Source organism: Myotis nattereri, assembly GCF_964212035.1.
Source record: "Myotis nattereri genome assembly, chromosome: 20".
In the NCBI taxonomy this organism is placed as follows: Eukaryota; Metazoa; Chordata; class Mammalia; order Chiroptera; family Vespertilionidae; genus Myotis; species Myotis nattereri.
In genome coordinates, this window is record NC_138096.1 from 14887618 (window position 1) to 14912936 (window position 25319).

A 25319-nucleotide genomic window follows, 5' to 3' on the forward strand; every position below is an offset into this window, starting at 1 on the left:
GCTTGTTACGCAACAACAGCAATTGCTAACTGGTACAATATATAATTTATTATTCACAATAAAAGTAGGCTTACCAAGCAATAAAGATACTGCGAAAAGCATTAACGTCCTTATCACTGGGATCTCTAAGCAGAGGCCATGTGGGTGCTGGGCTGGGCCTGTGAAATGATCCTGGGGAGAATTTTCCATTTCACCATCTGCAGATGCTGCGTCATGATAGTTTTATTCCTCTGTTGTCCCACATGCAGATCAACACGTCTAAAGACGTGTTGTTCTGTTCTTCCCTTTTGCGGCCACCATAGACGCGCCAGCCGTCAAAATGAAGTTCAATCCCTTTTGTGACTTCTGACCGGAGCAAGAACCATAAAAGGCATTTCAATGCACCTTCCCACATTCAAAGGAAGATGATGTCTCCTCTTTCCAAGGAGCTGAGACAGAAGTACAGTGTTCGATCCAGGCCCATCCGAAAGGTTGATGAAGCTCAGGTTGTCTGAGGACATGGCAAAGAGCAGCAAACGGGCAAAGTAGCCCGGTTTACAGGAAGGGATATGCCACTGAACGAGTGTCACGGGAGAAAGCTAACGGCACAACTGTCCACGGGGGCGTTCACCCCAGCAGGGCGGTGATCACTAGACTACAGCTGGACAAAGACGCAAAAAAGTCCTTGAACGTAAAGCCAAAGCTCGCCAAGTAGGAAAGGAAAAGGGAAAGTACAAGGAAGACACCATTGAGAAGATGCAGGAATAAAGTAATATTATATACAACTTCCATTACAAACTTCAAATGAAAAAAAAAAGACATGTTGTTCTTTTCCCATAAGTAAAACTTTTGTACATTAGCATTACAATTTCCCAATTTAATCAGATATCTGTGAGTATAGACTCAAGAAAGCCAACGGGTCATGTGATGAGAGTAGAAGAGACGTGATAGATTCTGAAACATGAGCATCGACTTCGAAGTCATGGCCATGGCTTTATTTCGTCCCACTTTTGCTGCGAGAGTGGGATGATACCAAGTAAATTCCTTATGCTTTTGACTTTTAGATTCATAATTAGCAAAACAGGCACAATATCCCGTGTCCATTTGAGACTTGGTATAAGCTCATCACAAATCCCTTCTAGAGAGCTGAGAACACGGGGTAGATTAAAGGTACATACAAAGTACTGTCCCATACGGAGAATAGCTTAGTAAATATATCACCTAAGGCATAAATATCCCCCAATAAAAGTATCATTGAAGAAATAATCAGGTGAGAACACAAATGATCACACTGAATCAATGGTAAGATATTAACAATGGAAAAAATGTAAACTTATGGCTACACAGAAGCCTGAAGAGAAATATGAGTTACTGAAACTTACGAAAGAATAGATGGAGGAGAGGGGCACTGACAGGGCACCCAGCATGGCTAACAGCTGTGAGTCAGGCTTCTGGACAGATAGGTTTGCTTAGTCACCAGTAGATAGTAACTTCCTTTTCTAAAATAAATGATTTGTCCATGCCACCAAATTTCACGATGTCTATTTCATGACATATGTGTACTTCACCTATATAAATATTTATATTCTGATAATTAAAACATATTTAATTACGAAAACCACAAAATAAAATTTACTCTCTTAACCGTTTTGAAGTGCACAGCTCAGTAGTAGTGAGTATATCCACGACATTCTGGTGATGTTTTTCTTTTTTTAAAATATATTTTATTGATTTTCTACAGAGAGGAAGGGAGAGATAGAGAGCTAGAAACATCGATGAAAGAGAAACATCGATCAGCTGCCTCCTGCACATCTCCCACTGGGGATGTGCCCGCAACCCGGGTACATGCCCTTGACCGGAATCGAACCTGGGACCCCTCAGTCCGCAGGCCGACGCTCTATCCACCGAGCCAAACCGGTTTCGGCATGATTTTTAAAGATTTAATGACAGATGAAATTTTACAAAAGCAGGAGTATCGGGAAAGCATGTTAAAGCCTCTGGGTGCGTACATGGGTTGCTGGGCCAACATGTGGCCAAGCCATGACTCTTATTTTGTAGGAGGGCTGTCCCTGGGAATGTTTACGCAGAGGCTGCTTGACTTCTGAATTGGGTAAGATAATGATTTTTCCAGTTCAGAAATCTCAGTGCTGCTGCTTTGAGTCCTGTTCACGCGTTCCATAATTACTTATTCAGCTCCACGTCCGGGCCGGCACGCTGCGAGGGACCACTAGTACGATGTTGAATGAGAGTGTCCAATGGGACCAGGAGGCCTCAGACTATCTTACTGTCAGGGGCTCCCTTTTATAACCTGGCCTCGCTCTGGCAGACGAAACTGTTAAGCTGGTGAGGGTTCTCTTTGTTCTGTCACCGTGGACTTTGGTATCCGACAGACTGGGTCCCAGTTCCAGCTGTCACTTCCTTTCGCCACCTGTTTCCTCATCGGGTGTAATAATGCTGCCTAAGTCACAGGGGTGTTGTGAGGATCAAAGAGCGACGCGAGAAAAATGTTCAGGACAGACTCCCCGCTGAAAGTTTGCTTGGATTTTTCCATTCTCACTGCCCTTAGGGAGTGTCCCATGCACAGGCCTTGTCTGCATCCTTCTATCTGTCACCGATTGTCAGGAAAAAGTACATACCTGGCATTCTCTTTTTTCGGCCCTGGCTCATCTTGGTAAGATAGTTCATCTAGATCTAGATCAGTGGTTCTCAACCTCCTGGTCCTTTAAATACAGTTCCTCATGTTGTGACCCAACCATAAAATTATTTTCGTTGCGCCGAAGCCGGTTTGGCTCAGTGGATAGAGCGTCGGCCTGCGGACTGAAAGGTCCCAGGTTCGATTCCAGTCAAGGGCATGTACCTGGGTTGCGGGCACACCCCCAGTGGGAGATATGCAGGAGGCAGCTGATCGATGTTTCTCTCTCATTGATGTTTCTAACTCTCTCTATCTCTCTCCCTTCCTCTCTGTGGAAAATCAATAAAATATATTAAAAAAAATTATTTTCATTGCTACTTCATAACTGTAATTTTGCTACTGTTATGAATCGTCATGTAAATATCTGATCTGCAGGATGGTCTTAGGTGACCCCTGTGAAAGGGTCGTTCGACCGCTAAAGGGGTCACGACCCACAGGTTGAGAACCACTGATCTAGATGAATGTGTGAACAAGTCTAATTTCATGTTACTTGTCTCAAGTAATGTCCTTAACAGGAGCTTCCTTCCTTGAAAGGACCCCCACCCCCACCCCCACCTGCAATTGAGACTTATATAGCTAATAAATATTTTAATCTCACTTATTATTATGAGAAGTTAAGGAGGAAGAAGGCAGTGGAAAGGTAAGGGAGAACAAAAAGGGACAGAGAGATGGAAGAAGGCTAGAAAGGAGAAAGGATGCGAAAGAGGGAAGGAAGGTAGGCAGAGGATAAGGAGGAGGAAGATAAACAGAAACTGCTCTGGAAAGATATATCAGCAGAGATTGGAGTGAGGCTAAGGCAGAAACAGAGGGAGATAGTGAGAGAAAGTTGGGGAGAGGATCGCCTGTATTCTCAAATGCCACGGAGACGGGAGCGCTCAATATATAAGCGGAATGAGAATGTGGAGAGAGAGTTAGCAGGAGCCTCGGTCTATCACCACCTGTTGTTCTTCGTGCTGAGGGAGTTGTACTCTTCTGAGGACTTTCCTTTCAACGGCTACGTTGCTTTTAAACCAAGGCTCATGGCGCCACATTTATTACTTAACCTTCAGAGGTTTCCTCTGAACGGGATCGCCCAGCAGCCAACGAGGGGAGAAGCATTATTTGCATTTTATCTCCAGGGCTCAAAGCACTGAGTGTCCATGCACTAGTGGTCAGGTCAAGCCAAACTTTAGATTGCATCCGCCTGTGAAAGATGTCCCCCAACTTGACCTTAACCCAAGCAATGGTCCGACCGTTGAAGTTGTCAGGCATCAAGGCAGGGTGGTGAGGGAGGTGGTTGAGGCAGTGGCATCAGTCCATGGCTGTTTTAGTCCTAACCAGATGCCAGTTGCATTGACCCTCAGACTCCACTCCATTTAGGCCCTGAGCAGGGCAAGCCTGGCCTTCCTGGCACCCTGACAGCTCTGACCACTAGGTCACACGATCTTGAAATAAGCCCTGGTTCCTACACCTTGGGTCCTGTGGGCCCAGAGTAGCATTTAGCTCCCAGACACCTTGGAGAGCTTCTGCCTGACCCTATTCTACCTGCTCAGCTTGGATGTCAGGCTTCGCATCTTGGCTTGGGTTTCTGTTCCAATTCCCTGCTGGAGCTAGAGTTCTTCCTTCGTTGGCTGAGACGTGGAACCTCTCATGGGTTCTGCTTCTGTGTCCTCTTCCCACATCTTTTGGGAACCAGTGCCCCCCTAACCCAGAAGGACCGTCACCTATACTCCTCGCACCCACCTGCCACCTGTCACTGCCTCCTCCCAGAAGTGGCCCCGCCCACCCATCCTCGTGGAATTGGCCACTTGGTTATGAGTCGCCCTCCTCAGAGTCACTTAGCCATGCGTGGGTTTGCTTGTCTGTTTCTCTGTCCCTTCCCAGGGGGGCCTGGTTCTGCTGGCCTGGCTTGCTTCTCCCACAGCACTGATGTGGCCTTTTTGTTTCTCCCTATCTGGAAAAATTCCCTCTGTCTGCTCTGTTCTGTGAGTAATCCAAAGTTTACCAAAAGGTATACTCTGATCCAGCTTTTCTGGGGAATTTCTCTGCTTTGTCTCCTCCTACCAGCCAACCTTCCTCTTCCAATTAGAAGGACATTAACAATAATGCCCTAGCTGGTTTGGTTCAGTGGACAGAGTGTCCAGCTTGCAGACTGAAGGGTCTCAGGTTCGATTCCGGTCAAGGGCACATGCCGGGTTGTGGGCTCGATCCCCAATGGGGGGGACGTGCAGGAGGCAACCAATCAATGATTCTCTCACATCATTGCTGTTTCTATCTCTCTCTCCCTCTCCCTTCCTCTCTGAAATCAAAAAAATATAAAAAAATATTGTCATACCATTGCTTACAATTCATAAGTATATCTTTGGGGATTAATACAATAAAAGTCGAACATCATCCACTTATACTTTTTACACTGTTCCTGATATAGACTGTGGGCTTGGTTAATGACTATTGAGTGAATGAATGAATGAACTTAATAATGGTTTAAAAATTAGGGATGGTTGCTAATACTTGGGAATGGTCAGCTAATACTTTTGTGAGATGGTTAACCCTACTTTCAGTACAAAGTATTAGTAAAGACAAAGCAGTAGTTTTATCACCGCCTAGATCCGTGGTCGGCAAACTGCGGCTCGCGAGCCACATGCGGCTCTTTGGCCCCTAGAGAGTGGCTCTTCCACAAAATACCACGTGCGGGCGCGCGTACAGTGCGATTGAAACTTTGGGGCCCATGCCCAGAAGTCAAAGTCAGTTTTCGGCCTGGGCGAGTCTATTTTGAAGAAGTGCTGCTGATATTTGGCTCTGTTGACTAATGAGTTTGCCGACCACTGGCCTAGATAATTTATTTTTAAGAGAACGTACTTTTCCAGTCATACCTGGTACCTTGCACTGTGGTTAGTCATTAAATAGTCATGCCCTTCTCATAAGGCAGGGTGAGCAAAAGGACATGGTGGTTCTTCATTGCTGTGAAAACAGCCCACCGGCCGTCAATTGTTCATATAGGGTAACATGTTATCATTAGGAGAAATAAGGATCTGAAGAACAGGCGTGTCTAATGTTACAGAAAAGAAAACATGCTTAATTTGCCTCTTCTAACGTCATTCCGTAATATCACTCCTGGCTTTTTATCCTGACCTGTGCCATGCTAGCATGTGAAGAAGTGGTTGGAATGAGTCCCAAGTCTTAGTACTTAGAGCTTTTCTATTGTTTCTTCTGCATGATTTTTTGCTTGTAGTTTATAATGTTGGGGCCTTTCTTATTTGAGGAAAGCCCTTCTGATAGCTCAGATTTAGTTTTCTTGAATTTTCATTTCCCTTATTCTCACGAATGCCTGGGGTGCTCCAGCAACCATCCTCCTTGCGGATTTGTGTCTTGATACTTCTTATTGCCATTATTATTGTCATATTTTTTTACGGTAAGGAACATTGCTGACAGTGCCTTATTTCATTCGGCCTCTCCCTGCTGATGCTGCGATCCTCTGGGTCACCGAGAGGTCACCGTCTGTTCGCAGACATGATCGCTGGCTCCGCCATCTGACTGTGGTTTAATTAGTCCCCACGCTGGTGCGGACGCACTGACTCTTATTGCTGAGTGGCACCTGGTGGGTGCATCTGTTCTGGTCCCCTCACCTTCTGGCAGGTGGATTCCACACCACTCAGGAGAGATGGCTGTTGCAATTGAATTGAAATGATCATTTTTTAAGTTCTAATGAGATGAAAACTGCACAAGATCTCTTAGTGTCTGATTTACCAACCTGATCATTAAGACTTTCTCTTTTTGTCTACAGGAAATAAATCCCATTTTAATAAATCTGTTCAGGTGGGGGTAAGGGGAAAAGATCAACCAAAGGACTTGTATGCATGCTTATAAGCCTAACCAATGGACACAGACAACAGGGGGGCGAGGGCATGGGTGGGTGGGGGGGGGGCAATGGGGCGATAAGGACACATATGTAATACCTTAATCAATAAAGAAAAATAAATAAAATTGTTCTTCTCTCTGGTTTTGCTCTTTATCTGGAAAACAATTGACCCAAACTCCTGTCTTCTATGCTTAAAGGTTATAATGAAGTCATTTTAGTTTTCCCTTCTTTTGGTTAGACCAGCCGTGGGCAAACTACGGCCCACGGGCCGGATCCGGCCCATTTGAAATGAATAAAACTATTGAAAAAAAAAAGACCGTACCCTTTTATGTAATGATGTTTACTTTGAATTTATATTAGTTCACACAAACACTCCATCCATGCTTTTGTTCCGGCCCTCCGGTCCAGTTTGTCCAGTTTAAGAACCCATTGTGGCCCTCGAGTCAAAAAGTTTTCCCACCCCTGGGTTAGACAATAGGGCTTAGTCTAATTATTAATCAGTTAACTGACATTGGTTTCTCTTAGTTTGCTCTGAGGTAGGTTAGCAAAGGATTTCAGCACGCAGGCTTCAGAACGAGTCTCACCTGGGTTGAAATATCAGCTTCATAATCTTGGTGAAGTTACTTGATCTCTCTACTCCTTAGTTTTTCTACATGAAAATGTTACAAACCGAGTGTTTGTGTCCTCACAAAATCCATGTGGTGAAATTCTAAACCACAATGTGATGGTGTTAGGAGGTGGGACCTGTGGGAGGTGATTGCATTGTGAGGATGGAGCCCTCACGAATGAGATTAGTGCCCTTGTAAGAAGAGATGAGAGGGTTTGCTTCCTCTCCCTCTGCTTTCTGCCCTGTGAAGAGATCAACCAAAGGACTTGTATGCATGCATATAAGCATAACCAATAGACAGAGACACTGGGGGAAGGGGGGGCATAAATGGGAGTGGGGGGGGGGCAAAGGAATATGGACACATATGTAATACCTTAATCAATTAAAAATAAAAGATACTATGAGAAGAAAGGCCGTCTGCAAACCAGGAAGGGAGCCCTGACCAGGAAGCAGATCAGCCAGCACCTCGATCTACACCTCCCCAACCTTCATAACTGTGAGAAATAAATGTTTGCTGTTTAAGCCACCCAGTACGTCTGTGGTAATTGGCTACAGCAGCTGAGCTGAAGAAGACGGGAAATAATTCTAGTCTCTTCGTTGTAGGGTTGTTAAGGAGATTCCGTGAATCCTCTTAGGACTGAGTTTGGTGCTTGACTTAAAAGTTTGCTCAGTTAATGTTAGCTGTGGTCTGCTACTTGATGGCTATCGAGTAACAAACGACATTGCTATCACGCCCCATTTTCCCAAACTAAATGATTTAACTAAAGTTTCTTCTCTCACGTTTAAATTGTGCAGACAAACCATCCACCTTTCTTGGAGAAAAATGTCTTTGTTGCTCTATGCTTTAGGAATTGGTGGGGTTGCTCCGTTAGGATAATAGGGTTCTGGAGACCACCTTCTTGGGGGCACTTGATGTAACTGTCATCAAGGAGTTCTTGGACAGCTGGTAGCACTACTCTCTCCTTAGGAACAAATATCCTATCAGGCAGCTCAACAGGAAAAAGCCCCTTGCTTCCTCTTGGTTAGGAAGAGAGCAGCGGCCGCTCCCAGGTCTCTGAGGGAATTTCCATGATATAGACAAATTCCCAGAGCAAGTAGAGCCTGGTCTCTTCATAAATGCCATGTGAAAGCGACAGCATTTCTACTTGCATGGAGAGCTTGCATTTTAGCGGAGAGACTCAGGAAATAAACAAACATTCAAGGGAACTACAACCAAAAAACCTAAAGCCATATCGTCCGCGCTATGTAACAGCAGGATAAATGGATAGAGAATGGCAGGATGGAGGGCTGCCGTTTATAAGAGCTTGTCCAGGAAATGCCTCTCTGATGAAGTGACTCTCTGATGCCGAGACTTGAATGGGGTGGGGGATGTGCTCTGTGGATGTATGGTGGCAGAATGTTCCAGACAGAAGGAATGGCAAATTGCAAAGACTGAGCAGGAGTGTGTAGTGTTTGAAAAGGGGCGAGAGTGTGGGTAGGAGATGAAATCGGAGAGGTGGATCTTCAGCGGCCAGTTTATGGAGGGCCTTTGAGGCTATTGCAGGATTTTGCTTTTTATTCCAAGTACAATGGGAGGCAATTGGAGGGTTCTGAGCCTGGGATGTGAAGGCAGCAGTGGGTGGTGAGAAGTGGTCACATCTGTTTTGGTTGGTTGGAACCCCTGCCATTATAGTTATTAGCTATTTTAAATTTTACCCCTGCTTTTATGGTAGAGTGGACAGTGTTTGCTAATAGAGAGAGGGAAGAGTTTGGGTTAATACCAAGGAGCTAGGTAAATGAAGGTGCCAGTTACTGGGATGGAGAACTCTGGGCAAGGCTCATGGATTCTTTTGTTTTGGAGGGTTGGGTTAAAGACTTCTATTTTGAACACATTGCCGTTAAGCAAGCATCAAGTAGGCAGTTAGAAAGATAAGTCTGGAATCTGGGGGAAAGGTTCAGATAAAAAACATAAATTTGGAAGTGGTTAACATTTATGTATTATTCTGGCAGCTACTTCTGCATAACAGATCACCTCAAAATCTAGCGGCTCAATGCAATTGTTTTATTAGGTGCATCGATGCCGTGCACCAGGAATTTGAAAAAGGTGTTGCGATGAGAGCTTGTCTGCTCCATGCCACTGGGGCCTCAGCTGGGAGGCCTTCTTGGCTGAGTGACTTGCCAGCTGGGGCTGGAGGCCTCTAGAGGCATCTTCAGTCATCTGCCTGCAGCGGGTGCTGCTCAGAGAGGCGGACTGTCTACATGTGGCTCCTTTGTGTGGCCGGGGCTCCCTCCTCGCGTGGCAGCCTTAAGACCCTTGGACTTTTTACAAAGTTGAACTTCTTGCATGGCAGTACAGGGTTCTAGGGACAGTTTTCCAGCAGACAAGGCGAGGTTGCATGGCCCTAATAGCCTGGCCTGGGAAGTTAAACAGTCACGTTTGCTGCATTTTATCTCTTACCAGTGGTGAGTCACTGAGATTGGCCTATGTTCCAGGTGAGGGAATAAAGACCCACTTCTGAATAAGAGGAGTGTTGTAGAATTTGTGACGTGTTTTCCAAGCCATCCTATATGGCATTTGAGTCCTTAAGACTCATTGAAATCGGCTAGAAAGGGTTCAAAGTCTGAACCCTGGGGCACGCCCACTTTTGGAGATCTGTAAGAAAGGAGGGCCTAGCAAAGAAGGCTGAGAAGCCGTGGCCAGTGAGGCAGTAGAAAACGAGGAGAGAGCAGAAGCCACGTGAAGAAAAGTGTTTCCATGAAGAGGGCTGATCTGTGCTCAAATACCGCTAGAAGGTCAAATGAGACGGGGACTGAGGAGTGACGGCTGGCTTTGGTCATGTGGAAGTCTCTGGTAACCTTGGCCGGAGAGATTTCCAGAGTGTGGTAACTGGCTTCTCTACCTCTCAGCTTGGCTGCCAGCCCCTCGGCCCTGGCTGTGTCACCTCCAGCCCTACATCAGGGCTGAGAGGAACACATTGGCTTATTAGCCGCCTTGGTTTTTGTCACCACACTCGGCCAAGGAGTCTTTTGCCAAATGTGTCAATGCTGATGGAATTTATAAGAGAATGCCGCCTTCCTTTTTATTGTTCAAGCTTACTAACTAGATGTAGTAGAGGACGATATCTCTATTATACTATTTGACCCCACACATGTTTTTGAAAATTTCACATGTAGTAGAGCTTGTGTATGTAGAGCTTTAATGAGAAATTTAAATGAGAGGTTTAAAGACAGGACAAGTTGGGCAAGATCCCCTGATAAGCAAGTGACACATCTGAGTCTACGAACCTGTCTGTCTGTCTGAGTAAACGCGCCCTAGGTGAAAAGGGTTTATTGGGATGGTTTCTTTAACCTTTGTGAGGGGTTAAAACAAAAAGCAAAATAAATATGAAGAGGGAGGAGTGAAAGTCTCCCCTATGTTAAAACCCTGCCACTTCAAAATCCACTGCATGGCTGTTCGGAGAGAAAACATTTGTTTTATTGATTTATCTTCTTTGAGTAAAATGGAAACCGGGTTGGTCATCTGTGTGCCAATCCTTGGCCTGTTTGCCTTGACAGCCACTCCTCCCCCATTGCCTGCTCAGCGGTGTACCTTGGGGGACAATGCATGCAGGTCTCACAGGCTCTGTGTTCCAGGCAAGTGCGGGGAGAGTGGAGGCCAGAGGACCTTCCTCCCCTCTCAGGCCTGGGGCTGCTCCCTAGCAGGCCCTGTGTCTCATTTGTGGCTCCAGCTCCCTCCAGCCTGGGCAGGGGCTGGAGGGAGCGGCTGCTGCTGACCGCCTCACTCTCCCTTGTTTGATTCCTCTGCTCCTCTATCACCGGTGTAGCCATTTTCCAGAATGAGGGTTCCTCTGATTTAAATGCACAGCTGATTTCTGTTTTTCTGGCTGGATCCTGACACATCACATATGGGTTTTCCTTTTCTGCCCCAATAGCAATTTCTAAAGCTCAAATATGTGAATTAACAAATATATGCTTCCACGTCACAACAGGAGGGAGAGGTGGTTTTCGGGATCCGTAGACCTTTCAGACCTCATATGGTGGTTAGGACTTTTGGCCGCGCCTTGAGACAGCGTGGTGTTGTCGTTTGCTATTTTTGTGGCCGTTCCCAAGTCCTCTAAGCCTTCTGAACCTGTTTCCTCATCAATGATATGGAGATGATAGTTTTTCTATTTCACATGATCATGACAACTGAATAGAATACTGTGTCTTCAAAGTACTCTGGACAGTATGCACTCACTGTAAATGTTATGTGAAGAAAGCCATTATTAATTACAAAACCTCCTTTTCCATAAATAAGCCTCTGCAGTTGCTATGACTCATGTCAGAAGCCAGACTTGAAGTGAGGACAAGCCTTTGCCGGCATTTCACCCTCAGAGGGCACTAAACCAAGCCATTCCTTCGTAGCTCCGGGGTGTGTTAGTGGGCCTGGGAGGGGGCTGTGGAAAACTACCCCCGTTACTACACATGAAGCCCTGCGTGCATTCACCTTGCTTTTGGGCCCATTCTCCATCACTGAACCTGTAGCTAATGGACTAAGACACAGCAAGGTAAGAATGGAGCTGGTTGTTATAAATACCAATCGATGAACCGGTCCTCCTGCTATTAATTAGGTCAGGAGTGGGGGGTGAGATGAAGAGAGCTTGCATTGGAACTCACCGTCAGGACTCCCGTCCGGTCTGATTCTTTTTATTCTCGCATCTTTACGTCCCCTCCCGCCCCTTTCTTTTCTGAAAGGTCAGACGAATGCCCAGCCCCCTCATAAAACTTTTCTCTGATGGTTTCAAACAAATTGTGTTTGCAGGGGTGCAATCTGCTCCCCAGGTCCCCAAGCACCATTTCCCAAAGAAGACCTCCTCCAGGCTCTCTTCCCAAAGCACACCCTGCCACGCAGCGCTGTGGGGCGACTGGGCCGCGCCTTTCTTTGGCTGAATACCAGTTTCATTAACAAGCATGTTCACACGTCAACCGGAACATTTAAAGTAACACCCGCACAATATGTTCAGTGTCTAGTTAATTATTAAGTCTCTGGGCTTGAATTATTCAAGCAAAATTGATTGGGTTCAACCTAATTCCTTCTCTTTGTGTGTGTGTGGTTTTTTAAAAAAAAATAAAAATATGTTCTCCCCCGTCCTCACTAAACAACGTGGTAAAGGTTATTATGCAAATATAAAAACTCTAGCCTGTGGGTGGTACCCAAGTGCTAACAGAATAGGTAAGGAAGGGCTGGCAGCTTGATTCTTTTATTAAGAAATATCTCGGTAGCTCGTATACTGTGCTCCCATTTATGGAGAGCTAACATGTTTTAGGTTTTTTCTTTTAAATTCTTTTCTAAAGTTATTTACAAGTTCGATAAGTAGGTAGCTTACAGCCAGTTCTGTGGCGTAAAAGCAAAAGAAATTGCTCCTTTCTTTGCTACCCTAACTCATGGTCAAATGAAAATGTTAAAATGTCTTGGCTTCACTGTTAGAAACCATGTTATTGAAGAATATTTGTTGACTTGAGAAGATGTTTACAATATATTGCTAAGTGAAAACAGGGGGCTATAAAACTGTCTTTTATTATGTGTCATTTTGTTAAAATGCATAAAAAAGATGGATAATGAACACCAAAATATTAATGATTATCTGTTAGGATTTTTGCTTTTTTTTTCCCTTTTGCTTTTCTAATGCTTTTATGATTAGCCCACAGATAAAGATGTCAGGCTAGAAACGACTGATCTTTTGTCTGAGCCTATCAGAGCACTTTGCAAATAATGCTGTCCAACATTCACAAAAAAATCCACACTATTCTGTGAATCATAGCAACTTGAATAATTTGTTAGCCTTCATGTCTAGACTTCCTTTCTAGACCTTCATTGCTAATTTTTCCTCAGCTTTCATATTATTCACATGTAAAACGATGCAATTGTGGACATGGGTGTTGGAAAGGACTAGAAAATAATTTTATTTTGCAGAAAGATTTAAAAAAATATGTTGAATGATTTCAGAGAGGAAGGGAGAGGGAGAGAGAGGTAGAAATATCAATGATGAGAGAGAATCATTGATTGGCTGCCTCCTGCATGCCCCCTATTGGGGATTGAGCCCACAACCCTGTATTTTGCAGAAAGATTTTAAAGATGACAATTTTGAGAGTAAAAGACAGAAATGCAGTGACCTAATTTATATACTTTTTAGTATATTTAATATCTATATAAAGCTCTTGCTGGCGCCAATCTCACGCATGTGTTTCCATCTGTCATTGTTGATCGTGAATTTGGTTGACACTTCTATTATAGAGAAAGGGCAAATAGCGATCTTAAAATATTTCTTCTAATTTCCTTTCGTGTGCACAAACTTGTGCACTGGGCCACTAGTATTTAAATATGGGGCCTTCCACAAGAAATGTGAGTGCTCCTCTCAGACCCAGATTGGAACCACCTGGAAGGCCTCAGCTGCCTGGGGGCGTAGCTATGCATGACTTGCTTTTGCTGCCATTTCTGCAGTGCCATTGGGTTACGCGTGTGCGTGCGCAAACGGGTGCGGGCTTGCTCGGGAGGTGCGGACTTGCTGGGGGTAGGGGGTGCGGGCTTGCTCGGGGGGTGCGGGTTCGCTGGGGGAGTGAGCTGCCCGACTCCCGCCGCGGGGCCCCTGCAGGAGGCAGCCCGGCTGGGAGCAGCGGGCGGCGGCGGGAATAGTTCCGGGGCAGGAGCCCTGCGCCCCACGCAGGGACCCTTCGGGAATCCTGTCCTTTGCGTTCACACACTCACCACTCGGAGGGCAGCGCGCTCAGCCCGTCCTGGTATTCGCCCCGGGAACTGACACAGAAACGCTGCAATGAGACCCCCGGGAACCGGTTGCCCCGAACCCGAGAACTGACCTGGGGGGCTGGGGGCGGCCCGGGAGGGGCGGCGAGAGCACTCTCCTGGGCAGATCTGTCGGGACCTAAGGCCGCGGGGCCCCCTTAAACGTGCCGCAGGCGGGGTCTCCGAGGACCAGGAGGCCGCCCCGCTTCGCGACCCACTCGAGAAGCTCGGGGACCGGGAGAGCGCGAGGCGGCGGCGCGGATCCCCGCCCGCTCGGTCCTCCCGCATCCCCGTTTCCCGCGGCGCGGCCGCCGAAGCGGTCCCCACCCTCCTCCAGGGCCTCGGCCCGCAGGCTCGGCGGGGGCGGGGGCGCGGCGAGCGGGGCGGTGTGGGCGGGGCGTGCGGGCGGCGTGGGCGGGGCGTGCGGGCGGTGTGGGCGGGGCGCGTGCGCGCGGGGGGCGCGGCCGCCATATTGGACCTGCGCGCGGCCGGGCCGGGGCCGGGAGCCTGGCGGAGCCCAGGGCGCGGGCGCGAGGCCGGGAAGGCGGGGGCGGGGGCGGGAGAGGAAGGGAGTGGCCGCGAGCCGGGCTGCGGCAGCCTCCGCGCTCCTCGCCGCGGCACCAGTCCCTCCCCCGGCGCCTGGCCGCTCCCTCGTCGCCGCGGGAAGATGCCCTTCACCCGGGGGTGCGAGCCGGGAGGAGCCGGGGCCGCGGGAGCCGCCCGCACCGTCGTGGCCGCCGCCGCCCGTGCGCTTTGAATCCCGAGAAGCACCCCCTCCCCTCCAGGGCGCCGGGAGCCTCGGCGGCGGCGGGTGCGGGTGTGGAGGTCGGCGCCCTGCCCGGCGCGGCCCAGCGGCCGAGCGCGACCACCGCCATGGAGCGGGCTCGGGCGGCCGAGTAGCCGCCGCTCCGGCCCGGCGCCCAGTGCCGCCCGCAGCCCCGGCGCGCCGCCCGCCAGGCCCTGGGAGAAGCCGGGAGAAAAATGAAGTTTCCTCCGCATCCGCTGGGAACGGGACTCCCTGCACAGCCGTGACCCAGCGGGACGCGGGGGGGGACAGCCGCCTCCGGGCGCGACTCGGTGCTCGGCCGCGGCCGCCGCAGGTCGCCCCCGCCCTCCTCCCGCCGCCGCCGGAGGAGTCGCCGCGGATGCACCGGCCCAGCGGCGGTGGCGAGGATCTGCAGCGGATTTGGGGCTTCCCTCCCCCTTCCCGGCGTCTGGCCTGGTCCTCCCTGCTCCGCGCTCCTCCTTCCCGGGAAGCGAATGGCTGATGCGCCGCGGACCTAATGAATGATGCAACGGGCTTCGCGTCGGGATTAGGTTGCACGAGCTGAATTTTGAATGAAGGAGAAGAGCTGTTGATCCCCCCTCTCCCCTCCCCCGAAAGAAGTGTTGACTCGTTGGCTCGTTGTACTTTTAATTATTATTTTATTTAAATCTACGACTTAATTGTATTCTTTAAAAAATGTATCAGATATATATTTTATGGTAACCACCCCCCTCCCCACCTATATGTCCACGCGCGGAGTTGAAGACGCGGCAGTCAAGTGAGGGCAGCGGCGTGTTGGATGTTCGGTTCAGCACCGGCGCTCACGACAGTGGCTGGAATCATCAGCGGTTTGTTTTTTTAAAAAAACCGCAGCTTTTAACACTTGGGCTCAAAGCATCCCCGGAGGAGTCGCCCACCGGACGGAGGACAGCCGGCGGGACCCGAAGCCACCAACCATGTCCGGGGAAGTGCGCTTGCGGCAGCTGGAGCAGTTCATCCTGGACGGGCCGGCGCGGACCAACGGGCAGTGCTTCAGCGTGGAGACCCTGCTGGACATTCTCATCTGCCTGTACGACGAGTGCAACAACTCTCCGCTGAGAAGGGAGAAGAACATTCTGGAATACCTAGAATGGGGTGAGTTTGTCATTATCATGTAATTGTTATAGGGAGTTACTATGAGTAAACTGAGTATATAAACATATGTAATATACGGTATAAAGTATGTAATATAGTATATATAACATTGCCATAATATGTCATATGTAATATATAAATAATATATATATATATATATATATATATATATACACACACACACACACACAAAATAAGAGAATAGACACCAGTTATTCCAGAATTTTTTTTTCTAGGTTTTGGTGACTATTTTCCCAGGAGTACAACCAGGCTGCTAGTTGTTGCCACGAATTAATGTGGAATTTACGAGAAAGGACTTAGGTTTTTAGGTCAGCAGTTAAGAGCTTTTGAGTAATTCTGTGATGGGCAGAGCTGGATGCCTCCCGGGGGTGTAACAGACATTCAATGCAAAGGTATTTATTAGTGGAAACAGTCCTTCCCAGACTTTGGAAATCGCTCTGGAAAATGGGAGGAGATATTAAAATAGCTGACGTCAACAGGAACCCGAAGGTGGCCGTCGGCGGGTTTGTTTCATCCCCGTTTAGGACAAGCAAAGGGACAGCTACACATGGACTTGCCATAAACTGCCGTGTTTGTAGCATAAAGTGGCCTACATGTTTCAGCACGCTGTGGCGGTAGCGGGGAGAGGGTGTTCGGGAGCAGCTCCTGGCTGAAGTTTGGTTTGCTCTGCATTTAATTCCCGTCTGAAACGGTCAGCGTTTTGCCTTCGTTCTCCCGAGCGCGGATGCGGTGGGGAGACCCGCTGTGGTGGGAGAGCGGCGCTGAGAGCGGGCGCGCCCAGGTGACCTTCACGCCGCGCCCCGTGTTACCTCCACGTCCGCCCGCGCGCCCAGCCGTGCCCATCGCCCACCCTGCCCCGGCGCGCGGCTTTGGGAGGCAGCCCCGGGAGTGCTGTGCTACCTTCGTAAAACGAGGCGTTTCAGTTGGTTGGGAAGTTTTGATACGAGAATGTCTTTGTTCCCAAGTCAGCTTTATGTTCCTGGAGTAAAAGTCAATTGGTGATTATTTTGTTTTGTCTTTTAATTTGGAATTCCTTAAAAGTTAGCTTGTCAGGTAAATCACTCATTTAAGATTGCTTACCTGTAAGTGAATAGGATGGTTTTTTTAAAACAGAATACCAGACTTTTCCTGGGAAGGGAAGAATTCTAAACCATCTTTCAAGTGACTTCTCTGTTAAGAGTGAGACAATTTTGACTTTGGTTTTGTATGTCTTATTTTTATGTGCAGAGTAAAATATTTTATTACATGTAGTTTTACATCCCATGTTTTATAAATTTAGAAATATTTGAGAGAGTTTTTTTTTGAGGTCTAAAGAAAAGTTTTTGGTGCTTTTAGAATTAGGGTTTCAGTTCTTGAATTATGGTTCAAGAACTCATTCTAGTCTGATTATGATTGTTATTATCTATTCTTTCTCATCTTCAGAATAGTGAAAGAACTCTTCTTATGTACCAGTAGTAAATATAATTTTAAAATTATGACAAGAAGAGAAAACCTTATGCTCAGTTGTCTTTTGTATTAAGAGTTTACGTAGTCGTTTTATGTTCTGAGATATTTTGCTGTACAGTATTATCAGAATAACTCATGGATGTTTTCCACTAAATATGTTTCCTTGGGTTTTGTTTCTTATATATATTTTAAAAACTCGTTATACATACTTAATTTAAGTGAAACAAGTCAAGTAAGTATTTGGCCAAATACACTCTATTTTTATTAATATATTTTAAAAGTATATCAAACCAGGGACTTTTCACAATTTAAAACAAATTCAGTTTTAGTAATATGCTTCATATTTTGTGGACATCTGATACGACATAACAAAAATGTACAGTCTTCTAAGTAAACTTCTGTTGTGTTTCTCAGTGGTAGAGAACCAGAGACCAGAATGTTTAAGGACTGACTTTTTGCCCCTTTGGGCCAGGCAGTGTCTGTTAACTCTCAGTCGTGTTGAAGTTGGGAGTATGAGGTCTTGAAAGTGGGAATTGCCAACCACAGAAGTCTGGGTAAAGAGTAAGAAAAGGAATGTCCAAATGGAGAAGCTGTCAAGAGGTGCCATAAGTAGGAGTTACTGTCTTTAAGTTATTTGAGGATTTAGGTTATTTAGGAATGCCGGTCTCTTCATTTAAGTATTGAAATAGGTCAGTTGTTCGTCATGTCGGAATTGATTACTACATTTTGGGGAACTGTCCTATTTTTTTTTTTCCATTGCCTAACATTATATAAAAACAATTAGATTAATAAAGTTTCCAGCTAGTGACTGGACCTCAATTTAATTTTTTAAACTTTTTTGAGGGTCTATAATGGAAATTTACAGGGAATATTTGTTGGGGTTAAATTTGTCAGTTTAGATTTTACTTAAAGTGATCCAGTTTTTAGTTTGAGTTTTAAAAATCCAGTATTTGAAACAGGAGAGCAGTAGTAGTTAAATACCTTATAATACATGCTGTATATTTGTGTGTGGCTATTTATATTAAAGTATCATCTAGATATCCCTTATTTTTATGCTTATGACAGGCTACTTTTAAAAAAAGAGTCAGTCAAGATTCTACCTTGCTTTATTTCCATCATTTTCACTTTATTTCTAATTATGGCCCATTTCACGTTTATATTGGTACAGTTAATGTTTTGTTCATTACAGTGTCATGACAATAAGAAAATGACAAGTCAAAGTGAGATGAATGTATTTGGCAGCATCCTTGCTCTGAGTGCTTGAGGGAGTAAATAAGTAGCGCTCCAGAGAGGATGAGGGGATTAAGCCAGTAGCAATAGAGCAAAGGAATGAGACTTCCCTAGGCCATAGGTCACTTTCCATTTAATAAAACATATTTTCTAGTTATGTCCAATAAGACTCGAAAGACTATGTTTTGTCTCCTTTGTTTTTTAAGTTGTTGAAATAATTATGATTTGTATGTTCATAAAATTAGAGTGTTGATGTCAGTAGTCTAACTCTAGAATAAGTTACAGTAGAGTTGTAGAAGTAAAAATATCTTCCTAGTAATAACTAAATTTATTACTCATTCAATTGGCTACCCTCTACTTTGAAATGGGAAATGGGAGTTTAAGGTAATTCTTTACTAATTTACTTAAAAAATAGATGTAAGATGGTATTACTCAATACAAAAGAAACATCCTAGCTACTTATATGTGGATAACTGGTTTTTGATACTTCCTGAATCTTGGACTTTGTGACATTACATTTAAATTAACCTTAAATAACAGTAATTTTATAGCTTGTTCAGTGATACACAAGCACACACACTAACCTGAACAATGAATAAACTTGTTGCTAGAGTACATCAGCAGGTACTGTGGTTTTAACTTTTTCTTTCATTGGCATAGTTTTAAAGATTATTCACATTTTTTCATGCGTGGGTCAGTTAAGTGAGGTGATGATGACTTAATTAGAAGGATCTGAATCTTTTTGAAGGTATATTGTCCTTCACTTCGGCTGTTCCTTATCATTAGCTTTTCTTGAGTAGAGTTTATTAATCACACCAAATTGTCAATATGTTCATTTAATACAGAGGATTAAAATTATTTTTTTAAAATCCTCAATTAGGATCTTATAAATGTCTCAGAAATATAGCTTGGGCACTTATTTCCTTTATACTAGCCACCTAATAGTCTCTTCTAAGAAGAATAGTGAATAAGTACAGCGATTTGATTTAACACAATGCTGGCACATGGTAGAAGCATGTTCTCTAAGTGGTGGCTATTATTTTTCCATTTCTTTCTTTTCTGTTTTTAAGAATCTATTGCTTTATGAGTGAGAACAGGGATGCCAGAATTAGCACTTTGAGAATTTTAGGAATTTCATGTGGAATTACAAGGCATACATTAGCATAGCAGTGTAAAAACAAAAAACAAATAGCATAGTATGTTGTAAATTTTATGAAATTTCCCATAATTCCTAGGACTTGATTAATATTACATAGTAAGCCCAGGTTATGTTATCCTACATAATAAAGAGCTAATATGCTAATTAGACTGGATGGCAGAACGACCTTTCAGAATGACCTTCTGGAATGACCAATGGTCAGGGGGGCGGGGCTGCAGGGCCACAAGGCAGCCGGGGCTGCAAGGGCCAAGCCCCTTGCACAAATTTTGTGCATTGGGCCTCTAGTGGTAAAATAACTGAACTTGTTACAAATTAATATTTTATTGTACTATTCTATGGCAGTCAACAAATTTCTTTCAAGACCTTTTCTCTGTTGGTACACTGATTGACAGTACATTGACTATGTAGCTCATTGTTTTTCATCCTCTTGGTTTTGATTAGTTTGAAAGTCCAACCAACATTTAAAACATTAAATAAACTAGAATAGAAAATATCTAGTACATCATGTGTAGAAAGAGTAAGTATTGCTATGCACAAACTCTTGTGTTTTCTTGTATTTCTTGCTGTAGATTGGGATAAAAGAGTTTGGAACTCTTTAGTGTAGATGAAGTTGAAATACGGTGACTGTTTAACAGTGAAGAGATGATAGACATGGGTCCTTTTCTTAAAAGCACAGTCTGATGAATTAATGAAGAGAGGAAGGTTAGGGAGGGACAAGATCCCTGGAGAGAGAGAGGGAGTATGGGAGAGAGGAAGAGTAGGAACATGAGCATGAACATATGTTTTCTTGGCTTGCTACTTTGGTCTGACCTGGGAATGGTTGGGTATTTTTAATTTAGAAGAACTTAATGGAGAGAGAAATTAACTTCACTCCTTTGTATTTGATGGTTCATTTCCTATTCCTTTGTCATTTCCCTTTCCTGCCTTTGGGCTCTCGGATGTTGACTTCCATTGATTGTCAGAGTTTTGTAAGCTTGAACAGGAGGAATGACCACAGGTCTCCATCGGTCTATACAGGTTGGTCATTTTTTGGTTATATCTTCTAGTTACTCCACGTGAACGCTAGAGTAGATAATAGGTGGGAACTACTTGCTAATTCCAGAGGTTTTCCCATCTCTTGTCATTAATGAAACTGCCAGTGAGAGTGACTTCGAGTTTGGTCGCTAAGACCAAGAATTGCGCAGCTGCGTTTACTGTCTTGATGAGTCAAGAAGTTCTTTCCCTAATGTTTTTTGTTTTGGGATGACTCCACTATTAGGATAGGTCATCCCGGACATACGAACGGCTGTCTTGTTGTCACTGTTTTCCAGATCTAGGGGATTTCCGTTTCTTCCCCTCCGATGCTGATTTGAGCTCAGGCTTGCCCTTCCCAGCTCCGTGCTCCACACTCTTCTCTGCTGTGCCCACTTCTTTTTCCAGTTAATAGGTGGGGAGTGGCTAGCCCTGTTGTCTAACGCCCCTGCCCCATTCTGGTGCTGCTTTATCTGCTGCTGTAAAGGAGCACCACTTTGGCTTTCAGGGTAACGGGAGGCAGGAAGACCTGGCTCCCCCACTTCCCAGTCTCGATATTTGCCCCTTAATTCTCCCTCCTATGAACCTTTTGCTTCTGTTTTGGAATCGGGGCTTTTTCACTCTAGACCCCTCCTTAGTTTCAAAATGTGTTCTGGAAATCCATGAGAGATTAAGTGCTTTAGGGAGGTGGGTGGGGAGGAGAAGGTTTACATAGATAAATAAATTTGGGAAAGTGTTTTTTAAAAAAGTAAACATTAAAAATTCTGCAGGTTATCCTAGAATTATAATTTCATATGATTATGGAATCATTTTTTTTTTTTCAGAGTATCTGGAAGGTGGATGGCAAGTGTTCCACGGAACACCCTTTGAGAAATGTTCTTTCAGTATGAGGTCATGCTATTCTTTGTATCAGGGTTCTAAGAGAAAGTCTTGAGGGCAACTGGGATACTGCATGGTTTGTAGAGAGAATCCAAATCTCAGTAAGTTATATTTTACTTGGTTGTGGACTTTTATTTTTTAAAAATATATTTTTATTGATTTCAGAGAGGAAGGGAGAGGGAGAGAGATAGAAACATCTATGAGAGAGAATCATTGATCAGCTGCCTCCTGCACGCCCCCTACCAGGGATCAAGCCTGCAACCCAGGCATGTGCCTGACCGGGAATTGAACTGTGACCTCCTGCTTCATAGGTCGATGCTCAACCACTGAGCTACACTGGATGGGCAGTTGGAGACTTTTAATTGTCTTCTGTGTGATAGTCATGTGAATTGAAAAATAAACAATCATGGTAGCACAAGAGTGATGCTGGTGAAAATTACATTTAGGAAAAGCATCCTGTAGAGTAGAGTGAAATTAGATATAATAATGAACCAGTGCTGTTAACCTATGAAATCCTTGGAATTACTGAAAAGTTTCTGTTTATGACCTCTTGCTCTAATTAAACTTGCTTTTCAAGTACAGGCATTCACAATAAGTAAGGAAATTCTCACTTATAGCTTTAGTTACTATAATTGTAATATGTTGCAAAACTATTATTTACCTGAAACAATTTTATTCATTATTTTGTGATATTTGAGAGGAGCGATCATAGACTTATGCAACTTTAGAATTCATTATAGTGTTCAGTATTATTTTGTCTAAGAGGTTACAACTTTTAGCTAATCTGTTGTTTTCAGATGTTTGGACTAATGTGGAACTCTGCTGTTATTGTAACATTGTATCTGTGAAGCTATGGTTTTCAAGTGGCAGCAGTTATTATTTGTTGTATACAGGAACCAGAAGATACAATCCTTTCATTAAAGAGAAAAACCATATATAGTTGGTGCTACTTCGGCACTATGTGAACAGGTAGGCCTCTGTGACACTCTAAACTTCTGGGTGCTAGGGTGGCAGATAATAATAATAGAGGGATTCAGCTTGATTGCTTAAAGACAAGTAACTTACAGCGGGATAAATTAGTCTTCTTTTCGCTCCTGATAGACATTTATTTTTCTCATTAATTCTTCCCCATTACCACCATTTCTCTTACCCCCAGTCTAACTGTGCTAAAAGTACTGCTGCTTATGTGGATGAAAGCAATCTTTTAAAAATACACGTGGCCCGCCCTAGCTGCGTCAGCCTGAGGACTGAAAGGGTCCCAGGTCTATTCTAGTCATGGGCACATGCCCGGGTTGTGGGCTTGATCCCCAGTGGGAGGCGTGTGCAAGAAACAGCCAATCAGTGATTCTCTTTCATCACTGATGTTTTTTCTTTCCTCTCTCTCTCCCTCTCCCTCTTCCTCCCTCTTTGAAATCAATAAAAATATATTAAAAAACAAACATGTGGCCCAGCTGACGTAGCTCAGGGGTTGAGCGTCATCCTATGAACCAGGAGGTCACGGTTCGATTCCTGGTCAAGGGCACATGCCCGGGTTGCAGGCTCCATGGCCAGTGGGGCTGAGGCAGGAGGCAGCTGATCAATGATTCTCTCTCAGCATTGATGTTTCTATCTCTCCCTCTCCCTTCCTCTCTGAAATCAATTAAAAAAAAATACATGTGAAGTAGTTCAGTCTGTGTAATTTAACTTTTAGTTTTCTTTCCAGTTGCTTACGCAACACTGTAGGCTTATCAATGACAAAAACACACACCCTTCTATTCAGTTTGCTGTATTCATAGTGATAAAACGTAATTCAATTCACAGAGTTTCCATAGGTAGAATACCTCAACTTGAAATATTCCTGCTCTAAACCAATGATACTGATAACAGAGTCTTTGGATTCAGACTGATTTTGGTTATTAACTGGGTATTTAAGCAAGTTATTTAACCTCTCTCTTATCATTTGTAAAAAATGGGCATAATAGTAGTACCTTATTTTGCCAAAAGGTTAAAAGTTGATTTAGTTTTTGTTTTGTTTTTTCCTGGTGACTTATTGTATTTTGTCAACCTTTCCTTCCCATTTTGGTTTTTAAGTTTCTGTCTAGTCTTTGATAAAGGAAAAATTAAAACGCTATTTTTTTTGGTAAAGTTTAATTGAAATGTACTAATTCGAAGATATAAATAACTGCATTTACCATTAACAAACATATTCACAGCTTACTGATAATATTTCATTGGCATTGGAGATGCCTCTCCCTGTGTGACTATGCAAACAGTATCTCATTCCTTTTTCTAGGATAAGATATTTGCATTGGAACATTTTGTTGTTCTTAACTGAACTATTTTTCAGTAAATACTAAGCCAATGCCCATTCTTTCTACCACCAACAGCAAATATTATGAAGTGGCTAGTTGTGTCTTATTTTTGGATTTAAGTAACTCCAATATGCAATTTAGTGGTAGCCTTCTGGACCTCAACTCAGAATAAACTTAAATTAATAATGAAAAATTAGTGATGTGCCTAACTTTGGACTTTATAGACTAAAGATTATGCAGCATTCGTAAATGCATGTTGTGTGGCTTGACAGTAAGTATGAAGGAGATAATTATTGTATGCCGGTGTTTCCCAAACGATATTTCAAGAGATAAAAATGAATATTCTGAAAATTAAGAGTTCAGGGGATAGGTAAGATTGGGAAATAGGGTTCATTGCATCCCTCTGGATATTACAAAGCACGTTACCATGGTAAACGTTTTTTAAGTTCTGCAGTATAGAAGCTCTTTAACTTTGTTGTACCTATAATTTGCCTAAGTCATTTGACTTTGGAACCCTTTTAAAGAGGAACAGCTGGTTTGCAAAGATGCTCCTGCTAACCTAGTGATCCCCCCCCCCCCCCCTTCGGTAGGGCTTGATCATTTTTTAATCCAGTTACCTCTCTTACAGAATTAGTACAGAATTTGAGAGAGAGACTATCATGGCTGTGAAATAGAACACAGCTAATTAGATTTTATGAGGGCTTTGTAAAAGCAGTGTAGTTGTCCTGCTACAACAAGAATCTATTAAGTATCTGGTTTACTGGGAGTGTAGTGTCCCAACTTGACTCAGATATTATTAAAAGCCATCAAGCATTTACTTAGATTCCTGTCCTAAGATTTAAAAAAATACTTGCTTGAAAAGAGATTAAGAAAAGCCCACAATGGCTGAAGCCCCGTTTTGAGATTGTATTGCCAGCTATGGCCTTGCCCGGACCAAAAATCATAAATAAGAAACATTTTAAATCAGACTAAAAGTTCAGGTATGTGATAAAGCTAAACTATAGATATGATTATCATAAAGCTCTTTCCTATTCCATACTTACAAAGATTTCCCTTGCTTTTATGGTTAAAAATACAGTAATATTTGCAAGTGTGGTGTGATTTCTGTTTCTGCCTTCTTGCTGCATACCTTTGTGATGTGTCATCCCATTTCCGACTGATGCATGCTAAGCTGACAGTTCTTTCCAGGAGTCCATCGCTCTGTTACATTGCTTGAGGTTGTGATGCAGTGGTCATATTTGTTTTTTTGCTTGTCTTCCTGTGGTAATCCCAGTTAAGTACAGCAGCTCTTGGGCTATCCTGATTTTACTCACCCTCTCTGTGCCTCTGGCTCAATTGTTTGTCTGTATTAAATGTATGTAAATGGATTACACTCCTGGTCTTACTGGCCTTATTCATCATGCTTCCTCCCCGCCACTCCCCCGCCCCCAATGCTAGATAACCTGCAACCTCATTATTGCATGTGCCCCTCAACTGAAAATATTGTGAATCCTACACATCCAGACC

At 44.3% G+C, this 25319-nt stretch overlaps 1 protein-coding gene and 1 pseudogene across 9 annotated transcripts in view; both read left to right on the forward strand.

Annotated features, from left to right (window-relative positions):
- The first annotated feature begins 286 nt into the window (after positions 1-286).
- Positions 287-747, forward strand: LOC308535667 (large ribosomal subunit protein uL24-like; annotated as a pseudogene). The gene has a single exon. The product of its transcript is annotated as a large ribosomal subunit protein uL24-like (transcript).
- Positions 748-14532: 13785 nt separating this feature from the next.
- Positions 14533-25319, forward strand: part of CDC42BPA (CDC42 binding protein kinase alpha) — a 193063-nt gene continuing 182276 nt past the window's right edge. For all 8 annotated transcript variants that reach the window (XM_081114445.1, XM_081114446.1, XM_081114447.1 and 5 more), the window contains exon 1: positions 14533-15776. In XM_081114445.1, coding sequence (XP_080970571.1) covers positions 15599-15776 — 178 coding nt within the window. In that variant the 5' untranslated portion in view covers positions 14533-15598. The remainder of the gene's footprint in view (positions 15777-25319) is intronic.